Source organism: Neoarius graeffei, chromosome 18 (genome assembly GCF_027579695.1).
Source record: "Neoarius graeffei isolate fNeoGra1 chromosome 18, fNeoGra1.pri, whole genome shotgun sequence".
NCBI classification, from domain to species: domain Eukaryota; kingdom Metazoa; phylum Chordata; class Actinopteri; order Siluriformes; family Ariidae; genus Neoarius; species Neoarius graeffei.
In genome coordinates, this window is record NC_083586.1 from 15,093,846 (window position 1) to 15,107,183 (window position 13,338).

At 41.3% G+C, this 13,338-nt stretch overlaps 1 protein-coding gene across 1 annotated transcript in view; it reads left to right on the plus strand.

Annotated features, from left to right (window-relative positions):
* Window positions 1–287: 287 nt before the first annotated feature.
* The window catches only part of atic (5-aminoimidazole-4-carboxamide ribonucleotide formyltransferase/IMP cyclohydrolase), a 63,198-nt gene continuing 50,147 nt past the window's right edge, over window positions 288–13,338 (plus strand). The window contains exon 1 of the mRNA XM_060898455.1: window positions 288–397. Within this exon, the coding sequence (XP_060754438.1) occupies window positions 382–397 (16 nt within the window). The 5' untranslated portion in view covers window positions 288–381. The remainder of the gene's footprint in view (window positions 398–13,338) is intronic.

Below are 13,338 nucleotides of genomic sequence, written 5' to 3' on the forward strand. Positions count from 1 at the left end.
TTGTCCAGGGTGTACCCTGCCTTTTACCCGTAGTCAGCTGGGATAGGCTCCAGCTTGCCTGCGACCCTGTAGAAGGATAAAGCGGCTACAGAGGATGGATGGATGGATGGATAGATGATTTATCAAAGCAATGCTGCCATCTGTCGGACACTTGGAGAATTGGCGCTGTTTTGCAGGATTGACGTCACTTATCCAGCTCACTTGCGCCATCTTGTGACCATTAACACCATTAATACAAGAACATTTCGAGACACAGTTGAAAAACTACATTTCCCAGAAATCTTAGCTTTTACATCCACGTGTTTTTAGTTTGCGCGGTTTGTGCTATCTAGCTCTGACCAATTCACTTCATTTCACCCTTTCAGCAGGTTTGACAGCACCATGTCCACTGAACTGGGTAATCATCACTTTATTTACCTTATTGATATGGCATGTGCTATTCTGGTGTTCAGGTATGGCAGGTTTTAGGGATCTGTGAGTTATACTTTTTGTGCACCATTTTAACCTGGTTATTGTTCACCAGGCCACCATTTAGAGGCTTCGTAAAGTGTGTCTTTATTAATTGTTGATTTTTTTAATGCATGTTTAATGAGCTGAGAGTGACTGCGCGCTTGCAGAGACAGCAGTTGCTTAAGTTTGTTGTTGTTTTGGCACTTAATTAAAAAAACAGTATAATGACTTTACAGTTGTAATTAGATGTACTGAGAAACTATACTTAAGAGGAAAGAATGTAACAGTTTTAATTAAAATTAGAAGTATCCAGCAAGAAAAAAGTAATAGAATGTAACTACTTTTAAATGTTCTGATACAATTTATTTTTAAGATAAGACAAGACAGCCTTTTATCATCCCAGAAGAGGAAATTTACATTGTTACAGCAGCAAAATATATAAAGAGAAAAAGATAAGGCAGTGAAGGAGTAGTGCAAAAGTAGAGATTTAAAAAATTAACAAAGTTGCATAAATTAACAGGTTTGCAGATAAGTGTATTACAAAGGCAGTATTGCACAAGTAGTATTACCAGTATTACCCAGGTAGTATTGCACAAGAGCCATTTTAAAGCTCATAGGCAACAGTTTTAATTTTATGCACATTTGAAAATTTATATGTTAAAGAACCCTCTTTAATTTTCTTCTGGTCCCAAGAAGTATTGTTAATAAGTAATAATTAACCCTTTGATGCAAAACATATGCACACCCCTTCTAATGCACAACATGGGTCCAAAATGACCCGCATTCATTTTCCAGGTTATTTCATGCTGACTGAGTTTTTCTTTGCTCTATCTTTTGAAATCAATTTATTTTATGATTGAATATTCCAAGTATTCTTTAAATATCTTGTTTTTAATTACCACAAATCATTAATTTAATTTTTTCTTTCCTACTTTATGAACAAAAATACTTTTTATATTACTACACATGGGTCATCCAAGTGTGATTTAAAATTAAATGTCTTAATACTATAATAATAATAATTTGTTTCAAGTAATTACTTTAGCAGTGAATGGGGCCAGTTATTTATTTATTAACTATGTAGTTAGCTAAGCCAACTACAATAAAATTAGCTAACTAAAGTAGAATATGTCAACAGCTCGGTAGCTAATAGTAATTACTTGTAACTTTCTGACAAGTAATCTACTCACTCTCAAGGTAACCTAAACATAATCAGTTTTTTTCTAAGGTAATGTTCGAACAATTGAAAAACATTCGAGGATGTGATTCTTCCGGATTTTTCCGGAATTCCGGATTTTCAGGCATAAAAATGCGACCCTCGTGAATCATGCAAATTTGTTTTTTTTGGGGGGGGGTAGGACCACATTATCCATAGGCAACTCCAGTGAGCCACGTGTGCACATAATAACTTACCCTAGGTTAAGCGGTACCAATAATAATAAAAAAAAGCCCATTATGCATAACGCGAGAGTAACCTTTATGTGACCCGAGTCAAGTAATGTAAGACACACGCGCGTTAGTGGTCAGTTTGTTGTTGGAATGGATGCAGCTGTCACCCTACTCTTGTGTGTGACGTAGCATACCAGTGTCTTCGATGTCTTCAGTTGTCAATAGGATTGACATTTGGATGATTCAGGTAGGCCTATGCTAATATTGTTTTCATGTATTTGTTTGCATGTTTATTATCTAATAGTTTTTCACTGATCTCAATGTCCAAGATTTGCCACGGTGGTATTGGGTGACCAGACGTCCCGGTTTTACCGGGACAGTCCCAATTTGGGGTTGTGTCCCCCGAGTCCCAACAAAAGTCTGTCAGGACACGGATATGTCCCGGTTTTCACCACTCGCGACGTTTGCAATTGAGCAGCGTGGGAATCATTAGCGGAGAAATGTCTGCATTTACTATTTTGATTAATTGACAGGAATCGCAAACTTTCCTGGTTACTGCCCCCTGGCCCTGTGGCATAGGTGTTTATTTAGCCGTATTATTCCAGACAACAGAACGGGTTGCCATGCAACAATAAAATAAACATTAACTGGCGCGAATGTTCTTTGTCTAGCAGCTAGCAGCAGTAATGCCGCAGCAATTATGCCGAAAAGAAAATGTACCTTTTCCAAAGATTTACAGGGCACCTACCCCTTCCTCCAAGAGGTGCAGAACAATGCGCACGAAGCCGACTGCACACACTGTAAGTGCTTTGTTCTTGTACTGAGTTGGGTAGCCTATGTTGCAAATGCTGTGCGCTCCTGTGGGGGCTTTCCTCAGGCTGTCGCCCCTCTCCTCCTTTACTGCTGTTTTGTTTGAGTGTATATTTACGGAAGCCGAAGCCACGAGAGGCCCTTCATATAATCTTTTTTTATTCACCTTGTTATCCTGAGATAACGACATAATTAATTCAGGATCTCGAGAAAACAACACAACTAATTCGAGATCTCGAGAAAACAAAACAATTATTCCGTGATCTCGAGAAAACAAAGCAATTATTTCATGATCTCAGCTGGATCACTGTATCTCCGTCGGTAGAGACGAAGCTGGGACAGTCTTCTGCGGAGGTGCTGCGGATTAATTTTGAAATTATCCCTTATTAAAAGACTTAATGCAATCTCTCCCTGTGTCAACCCCTGATCAAAATATTGCCTTATTAGGTGATTGATTATTCCAGACATTCTAATGACCAAAGTTGCGTCTATACAGAATGAGAAATAGCCCCAAAGTCAGCATATCACAAGTCTCTTGGCGCACCTGAATGAACCATTTCTCAGCTGTTTACTCGAGATCACGGAATGATTGTTTTGTTTTCTCGAGATCTCAAAATAACGGTTTTGTTTTCTCGAGATCTCGAATTAGTTGTGTTGTTTTCTCGAGATCCTGAATTAATTATGTCGTTATCTCGGGATAACAAGGTGAATAAAAAAAAAAAAAGGATTATATGAAGGGCCTCTCTCGGCTTCCGTAGTATATATTCTCAAATCACTGTGTATTGCGACTGAGCCATATTGCTGTGTTGAACAACTTGTTGCACCTTCCATTAAAGTGTTCACTTTTGTACACATCATCTTGCTTTAGCACCCAGTATGGTTTTCCGGCCTTGACCCTTACGCACAGAGATTCTTCCAGATTCTCTGAATCTTTTGATGATATTATGCACTGCAGATGATGATATGTTCAAACTCTGCAATTTTACACTGTCGAACTCCTTTCTGATATTGCTCCATTATTTGTCGGCGCAGAATTAGGGGGATTGGTGATCCTCTTCCCATCTTTACTTCTGAGAGCCGCTGCCACTCCAAGATGCTCTTTTTATACCCAGTCATGTTAATGACCTATTGCCAATTGACCTAATGAGTTGTAATTTGGTCCTCCAGCTGTTCCTTTTTTGTACCTTTAACTTTTCCAGCCTCTTATTGCCCCTGTCCCAATTTTTTTGAGATGTGTTGCTGTCATGAAATTTCAAATGAGCCAATATTTGGCATGAAATTTCAAAATGTCTCACTTTCGACATTTGATATGTTGTCTATGTTCTATTGTGAATACAATATCAGTTTTTGAGATTTGTAAATTATTGCATTCCGTTTTTTTTTACAATTTGCACTTTGTCCCAACTTTTTTGGAATCGGTGTTGTAGATAACAAAATGCCTGTTTGTTTTATTTCATGTGAGATGTTGGTAAATGTGAGCTTCAACAAAATAAGAGCACCTCTCTGAGTGTCATGTTTACGTAAAAAAAAGGGGTGCGTGCACGAGAATGGTCGCGCAAAAGTGTCCCGGTTTCAGACTAGGGAAATCTGGTCACCCTATATTAATGCTAATGTTAGTCAAATGTTTCTTAGTTAGACAGTTATGGTACTAGTCAGGTTAGTCAATGTGTAGCTACCAGGCTAGGTTGAAAAAAATGAAAACGGCAGGTATCAGTGAGTAAACATTTCTCCTCTTGAAAGTGTTTAGATGATTTACTTGTATAGTTGGAAAAGGCATTTTTTTTTGTTTTTGGGAAAGGAAAGTTTCGCGTGTCAGCATTCAACATTATTTGCCACAGCTAACAAAATTGTTTGCCTAGCAATTGCCTAGCTGTTCGCATGAAATGGCTTCCTAATGTTACTAAGGTTTTAGAATGTTAGCGTTAAGTGAACGTTAAGTGAACAAGGCAATTAAGTGTTAAATTTGGTTGTAGAGGTATTATTTTTTTGACTATGAGGTGTCCTAATTTGATTGAAATTCTGTCTGCTACAATTCGCATCAGTTCGTTTAAATGGTGGGCTTTAGCCTATCAAGGTTATCGTCTCAAACCTGAGGTCTCAACAGTTTGATGCCGACGTCATAGCAATTCACTGGTTGTTTGTCATTTGAAACACTAGTATGTATAGATAGTTTTCACCGACGTCCCGGCATTCCGGGGAACGCCCCCCAGCCGCCATCTTGGGGGGGCAAACAAAACGGACCATCGCCATTACCGGCTACGTTATCTCAGACGAATTTATGAAGTTATATAGTCAGTTTTCTAAAATAAAGATCAATGTCTGCAAAATCAAGCAAACAGAAGTATATAGATACATTAGACGACATCTCACGACAACGGTATGCAGCCAAACTGGCCTTGATTGGGGGAATTGACCCCTACGAAGTGGACAAAGATGCATTTTCAAGTGACTATGCAGGGCTGCCAAAGCCTGAAACTGCCAAAGCCTGCTCCAAAGCCTGAAACTGACTTCATCAAACTTTAAAGGCTGTCTGATATATATATAACTTTATATATTCACAGCGCGCCTTTTGGTGGATGCCGCCTGAATCGCGCAGATCCGATTTTTTTTTTTTAGGGGGGGCGTTGGAGTGTCTGATTATAATTTCAAAGTAAATTCTGTATTAAAATTACTAAATAAGCAAATTGTCACAGTCCATGAAACAGGAAGTATAAGGATGGGAAAAAAACAGTTTAAATCGGAAAGTCCCGAGCGTTGTGCAGGACTGCGCATATGTGCGCAGCTTTCCGATTTAAACTGGTTTTTTTTCATCCTTATACTTCCTGTTTCATGGACTGTAACGGATTTGCTTATTTAGTAATTTTAATACAGAATTTACTTTGAAATTATAATCAGACACTCCAACGCCCCCCCCCCCCCCCCCCCCCCCCCCCAAAAATCGGATCTGCGCTATTCAGGCAGCATCCACCAAAAGGCGCGCTGTTTGCATCCTAAACACAAATCAAATCATACAGAATAGACCTAAAATGTTTTTCAAAAATGACCCTTGCGTGAGTGAAGTGACAAGTTTCAAATAGAAACGTGAGAAACGAGCGATATTAAGTGTACATTACAATGTAAACGTACACTCAGCGGTTCCAGTTAGGCATTCTCCAGAGATTGTTCACATGATGTTTTGGTTTCCAAAGACAAACTTAAACACAATTGATTGTTTATTTAAGCAACTTACCACTTATAAAATGATCGGAGCAGACTTTGCTGTGTTTGGAAGGCTGATAATCCTTGCGGTTGATTCTCACAAGCCATAGATTTCTCCTTTTGTATGCTGAGTTTGTTTGCTCGCCTTCGTGCTCCCGTACAGTGGGAGTTCCATAAAGGCTCCGCCTGACTTCATCATCTGACCTATTACGACAGCCGTGAATACAACAGGTGTGCACCATTGCTAGCTTTAAATAGCCTGCTTGGGTTCTTTTGAAGACTTTGTACTCGCGCGTTACAATGTGTGCTCAGTCACCCGTACGGTAAGCTTGACCCGCAAGATGGCTGCCACTAGGGAATCCCCGACTCTGTGACGTCATGTGAAAACTATCTATAGCATATATGTTAAAAATCTGTGTACACATTACAAAAGGTCGCTGATTAACACTTCTATTATCTGCACCTGGGTGTCTGATAGATTGTTTAGTGTTTTTTCACTTGTATGTCCATGTTACACTTCCTGACTTTGTACTTTGCTACACTTCTTGACTTTATACTACACTTACTGACATTATTGTGCATATTTTGAAAAAAATGGACACTGTGTGTGCTCATCACCTGTTCTAATATCTGCACCTATTGTTTGATGTTTGAGGTTGTTTGCCCTCAAAATAATTGTTTTCCGGGGGCGTCGAGGCTCAGGTGGATAAGGCGCCATACCATAAATCTGGGGACCCAGGTTCGATTCCGACCCGAGGTCATTTCCCGATCCCTCCCTGTCTCTCTCTCTCCCGCTCATTTCCTGTCTCTACACTGTCCTATCCAATAAAGGTGAAAAAAGCCCCCCCCCCAAAAAAAAAAATAAAAAAAAAAATATATATATATATATATCTATATCTAAAATAATTGTTTTCCAGTGATGAAAATTGGCACTAAATGTTTGCGTATTGCACTTTTCATTAAAAGTGTCAAAATGAGGTTACTGTGTATAGTGGCTTCACAGTGGCTGCACTGTTGCCGCACCGCTTCGTTGTCGCGCCATACCACACCACACTGCTGCCGTGTCGCATTATGGGTCTATATATTTTCCTGCTTTTTTGTCCTTGGCCAATCACATCCCTGAGCATTACTTCCATGTATTAGATGGGCAAAGGGCGCTGTGCTGAGCTGTGAAATGTCTGACACAAGCACAATTCACAGTTCCCACCAAACACTGGAGTAAATGAAAAGTAAAGGAAAAATAAAAATGATGATTTGTGCTAAACAAAAACAAGATATTTACTGCATATTTGGAAAAGTAAATGACAAAATGAATTTATTTCAAAAGTATATCATATAAACACTCAGCCCTACATGAAATAACCTGGAAAATGAATGCAGGTCGTTTTTGACCCATGTTGTGCATTAGAAGGGTAGTGATACAAAAAGGGTTTTTATTCAAAAAGTAAGAAAGGAAAAAATAAAATAAGGATGTATGATGATCAAAAACAAGTTAATTGAGGAATACCTTGAATACTGAATGATGGAATTAATTTATTGCAAAGATATAGAAGATAAAAACTCAGCCGGGTCACTTTTGACCCATGCTTTGCATCAAAGGGTTAAAATAAGTTGGTGCGGATCGCGGCGAATTTCCATTCGGCTATTTTCGTGACCACTCGGCGCGTGACGTCACTTAAGCCAAACAAATTGCTTGAGTTGAGTCCACTTCCGTTTATTTACATTGCCGTTCGGCTTGAGTGCAGACGTGCGTTGAGGAATTTCCAAAGAAAAACCATGCCTTATTGTTGTGCAGTGAACTGTAACAATGGGACCGGTTCAGGAAGAAGTTTTTACCTTTTTCCAAAAAAAGGAGACGAGGCGGAGCGAGTGGATTGGCTTTTTCCGAAAAAGGAGAAGAGGCGGAGCGAGAGGGTTGGCTTTTTCCGAAAAAGGAGAAGAGGCGGAGAGAGTGGATTGTATGCGTAAAGCCAGAGGGTTGGGGTTTTTTTCCGGAAGAGGAGGAGAAAGTGGAGTGTGTGCGTGAAACAAAATCAAACAGTCAAAGAAGAAACAGACCAGCAACGCTCAAGCAAAAAGGAGAAGATTGGAGGTAAACATTTTTACTTTTGCTTGCAATTGAGGTTTTTCACCCACGTGACCAAGTCATGTGATGCATCGTTAGGCTGCCATTTTGGACGTCACGGCTCGAATCAGTTTGAATGCGAGGAAGGCGACAAACGAAAAACAAAAGAAAAAGGAGCGAGATGCAGAAAACACCTTCACTATCCAGCGACGTAGGGCATTTACAGGGCGAGCAGAGGGAGAGGTATTTGCAAAAATTGAGGTTAGCAGGCTTAGAGAACGATGTTTACCTGCTTCCACCAGGATTGTTCACTGACGTACGGAAGTACACGAAACCCTCGTCTTTACCTGACTTCGGCCCACAGGATCTGTATACCTATGTCATTAAAAACCCATCGCCATACACAGGTATTGATCTGAAAGTGTATAAGAGTTTGGATGCCTACAAATATTTTGTGTCAGGCTGGGTAACATGCCTACATCAGTGGGTCGTCCCTGGAGCCGGTGGTCGCCATCTTATTACAGCTAAGGTTTGTTCACATTTTCATTTACTTTCGGTCCTCAGGATAAACAAAATGTTATTAAATGTCATTGAAATAACTTCTTAGTCTGTTGAGACATGGCCCCTTATAAATTTGCTGTTACCAGGCAATGACCAAGAACTGTATTATTAGGGTCGGTGTCTGTGTTGTAGCAGTGTACTAGCAGCTAGCTGTTAGCACTAGCTAATGTCAACAAAATAGTACAGTGGGGCAAAAAAGTATTTAGTCAGCCACCAATTGTGCAAGTTCTCCCACTTAAAAAGATGAGAGAGGCCTGTAAATTTTATCATAGGTATACCTCAACTATGAGAGACAGAATGGGGGGAAAGAATCCAGGAAATCACATTGTAGGATTTTTAATGAATTAATTGGTAAATTCCTCAGTAAAATAAGTATTTGGTCACCTACAAACAAGCAAGATTTCTGGCTCTCACAGACCTGTAACAACTTCTTTAAGAGGCTCCTCTGTCCTCCACTCGTTACCTGTATTAATGGCACCTGTTTGAACTCGTTATCAGTATAAAAGACACCTGTCCACAACCTCAAACAGTCACACTCCAAACTCCACTATGGCCAAGACCAAAGAGCTGTCAAAGGACACCAGAAACAAAATTGTAGACCTGCACCAGGCTGGGAAGACTGAATCTGCAATAGGTAAGCAGCTTGGTGTGAAGAAATCAACTGTGGGAGCAATTATTAGAAAATGGAAGACATACAAGACCACTGATAATCTCCCTCAATCTGGGGCTCCACGCAAGATCTCACCCAGTGGGGTCAAAATGATCACAAGAATGGTGAGCAATAATCCCAGAACCACACAGGGGGACCTAGTGAATGACCTGCAGAGAGCTGGGACCAAAGTAACAAAGGCTACAATCAGTAACACACCACGCCACCAGGGACTCAAATCCTGCAGTGCCAGATGTGTCCCCCTGCTTAAGCCAGTACATGTCCAGGCCCGTCTGAAGTTTGCTCGAGAGCATTTGGATGATCCAGAAGAGGATGTCATATGGTCAGATGAAACCAAAATAGAACTTTTTGGTAAAAACTCAACTTGTCGTGTTTGGAGGAGAAAGAATGCCGAGTTGCATCCAAAGAACACCATACCTACTGTGAAGCATGGGGGTGGAAACATCATGCTTTGGGGCTGTTTTTCTGCAAAGGGACCAGGACGACTGATCCGTGTAAAGGAAAGAATGAATGGGGCCATGTATTGTGAGATTTTGAGTGAAAACCTCCTTCCATCAGCAAGAGCATTGAAGATGAAACGTGGCTGGGTCTTTCAGCATGACAATGATCCCAAACACACCGCCCGGGCAACGAAGGAGTGGCTTCGTAAGAAGCATTTCAAGGTCCTGGAGTGGCCTAGCCAGTCTCCAGATCTCAACCCCATAGAAAATCTTTGGAGGGAGTTGAAAGTCCGTGTTGCCCAGCGACAGCCCCAAAACATCACTGCTCTAGAGGAGATCTGCATGGAGGAATGGGCCAAAATACCAGCAACAGTGTGTGAAAACCTTGTGAAGACTTACAGAAAACGTTTGACCTCTGTCATTGCCAACAAAGGGTATATAACAAAGTATTGAGATGAACTTTTGTTATTGACCAAATACTTATTTTCCACCGTAATTTGCAAATAAATTATTTAAAAATCAGACAATGTGATTTTTATGGATTTTTTTTTTTTCCTCATTTTGTCTCTCATAGTTGAGGTATACCTATGATGAAAATTACGGGCCTCTCTCATCTTTTTAAATGGGAGAACTTGCACAATTGGTGACTGACTAAATACTTTTTTGCCCCACTGTAGCTAGTATGTTACTGTAGCAATGTTTACGTTCAGTCATTTGGATGACTGTTAAAACCTTTCAGTCTCAAGTTTTTCCTTTACTGTGTTTACTAGTTTACTGTAATTATGATCCGGCAGCTATTTACACCGGATCCAGTGTAAATAGCTGCCGGAGCGTGCTCCGGCTTGCTCCCCCTCAAATTAAGCAGCGCGCTCCGGCTTGCTCCCGGAGTGCTCCGGCCGAGGTTCCGGAGCGCGCTCCAGCTTGCTCTCCCTCAAATTAAGCAGCGCGCGCTGCTTAATTTGAGGGGGAGCAAGCCGGAGTGCGCTCCGGCAGCTATTTACACTGGATCCGGTGTAAATAGCTGCCGGATTGTAATTACAGTAAACTAGTAAATACAGTAAAGGAAAAACTTGAGACTGAAAGGTTTTAACAGTCATCCAAATGACTGAACCTAAACATTGCTACAGTAACATACTAGCTACTATGTTGTTGACATTAGCTAGCTTGACCTTCAAAATGGCGGACACCGGGGCGTCACGTGACCCTGTGACGTCAGGTGAAATACCTCAATTGACAAGTCAAGAATCCTGAGGGATCCTGTACAATCATTGTGGAAATGAGACAAAGGGATATTTCCTCGCTTAGAGTCGGCTATAAATAGTATAATGCCGCGGATGGCAGGCTAATGTGGCCTACCGGCACACTGTCAAGTAATCGTTACCTATATCCACTAGGGAGAGCGGTTTAATTCTTCTTCAAAAGGGCTCTTATTTAGTATTACGACGAAAGTAGGAATTTATCATAACTACCAGGATAAATCGTTTGGGCGCGAGTCTTGTTGAGGTCTGGGGTCACATATGGGAGTGCACATATGCGGCGAGTGGTGACAAGCTGCAGTCCCACTAACTAAAAACGTGTTTGAAGTAAAATTTATAAATTATTAATTTATGTCTATCATATATAATTTGTGCTGGATATTTTATTTGGCATTAATAAAAACATTTTAAGATGCCTAAATTTGCAGAGAGTGTCAGATTGCCAGATTGAGTGAGGAATGGCATCTTAAATTTGCCATTGATCACCCTAACGGGAAATCCTTTGATCACTCTAATGACTCGCAGTTCACACCCAGCTAGCAAGAGAACCATGAGTGAAGTGATTTACTGCTTGCATTAGTCTACAACTCTAATCAGAGAGACAGGTCACACAGTGACGGTAGGCTTGACTCAATGCTATCCCAGAAATCCTTCCTGTAATATGCAAATTTGGCCGCCTCTGATTGGACAGCCAAATTTGCATATTACAGGAAGGATTTCTGGGATAGTATTGAGTCAAGCCTACCGTCACTGTGTAACCTGTTTCTCTGATTAGAGTTGTAGACTAACTCAAGCAGTAAATCAATTCACTTCTCTTACTAGCTCTGCTTTGCAATAAAAAAACAAAACACCATTGGTACAAAGCAAGCCCATTCACTTTTTTATGCTGATCAGAGAATTACAATGGTTTCTCATGTGATAAAAATGTGTGCGATTAAATATTTTAATCGCTTGACAGCACTCTTCTTATTATTATTATTAGAGACACTACATGCTGAATTCAGAAACAAGGTAAATAATAACAAACGTGAGCTGTAGATATTTATGCTCAAATCCACTCAAAGTAGGGGGCGGGGCACCATCACGCTGTGTCAAGACAAGAACTTTCCTGAGAAATAACGCGAACGTCTGCATCATGCGGGATTTGCGGGCGGGAGCGGGACAAAATATGGCAGGCGGGAGCGGGACTGACAGGGGTGATAGCGTTCCAGCACACCGCGCCGGATTTCCGGCACGCCGTGGCTGGGGGAAAAAAAAATCTAGTTCGCCCATTGTCCTGTGTCATTCTGAGATGCGCAGATAGACAGTAAAGGGAATTCGGAATTCCCTTACTGTCTATCTGCGCATCTCAGAATGACACAGGACAATGGGCGAACTAGATTTTTTATTTTTTTTTCCCCCAGCCACGGCGCGCCGGAACGCTATCACCCCTGGACTCATCTCATCTCATTATCTCTAGCCGCTTTATCCTTCTACAGGGTCGCAGGCAAGCTGGAGCCTATCCCAGCTGACTATGGGCGAAAGGCGGGGTACACCCTGGACAAGTCGCCAGGTCATCACAGGGCTGACACATAGACACAGACAACCATTCACACTCACATTCACACCTACGCTCAATTTAGAGTCACCAGTTAACCTAACCTGCATGTCTTTGGACTGTGGGGGAAACCGGAGCACCCGGAGGAAACCCACGCGGACACGGGGAGAACATGCAAACTCCGCACAGAAAGGCCCTCGCCGGCCCCGGGGCTCGAACCCAGGACCTTCTTGCTGTGAGGCGACAGTGCTAACCACTACACCACCGTGCCGCCCTACCCCTGGACTGAAAATCATAATTTTTTTGTGGGCACGGGCGGGAGCAGGACTGAAAATCATAATTCTTTGCGGGCGGGAGTGGGACTGCACAATGCGGGCGCGGGCGGGAGCGGGACTAAAAAATCCGACCCGCGCAGACCTCTACCCTCTGGGGTCTGAGGGTATTTTCTGGCACACTAATGATTTTGACATGCTCAGATTTTGTCAATTTCAAAAATCTAAGCAGTATTTTCAAAGTCATATGACTCTTTTTGTATTCAGCTACAATATCTCTGTAATATGTATGTCATGATTGTAAGAGTACTTTAAAAAAAAAAACAGATAAATGAAGATGTTGTACAAAGCAGTTTTAGAACTGTGTTGGAATGTGTGGGAAAAAAAACGTGATCTTCCCCATTGTGTCGAACCGTTTTGATCACTTGAGGTGATTCTGTTCAGTCTGAGGAATGTATCAAGCACAAAAACTTAAATCTGCTCCAATGATTTGGACAATTAACCGACCATCAAAAAAAAATGTATATCCTGTTGTTTTGGGATAAAGGGTTGACAGTGGGAAGGGTATTCAATGAGAAGGGTAAAAAATTCCATCCAATGAGAAGAGTGACAACCCCTCCCACTGCCAACTCTTGATCCCATCAGGTCAAGTCACAATGGGTAAGGTCATCTTTTTTCACACAGTCCAAC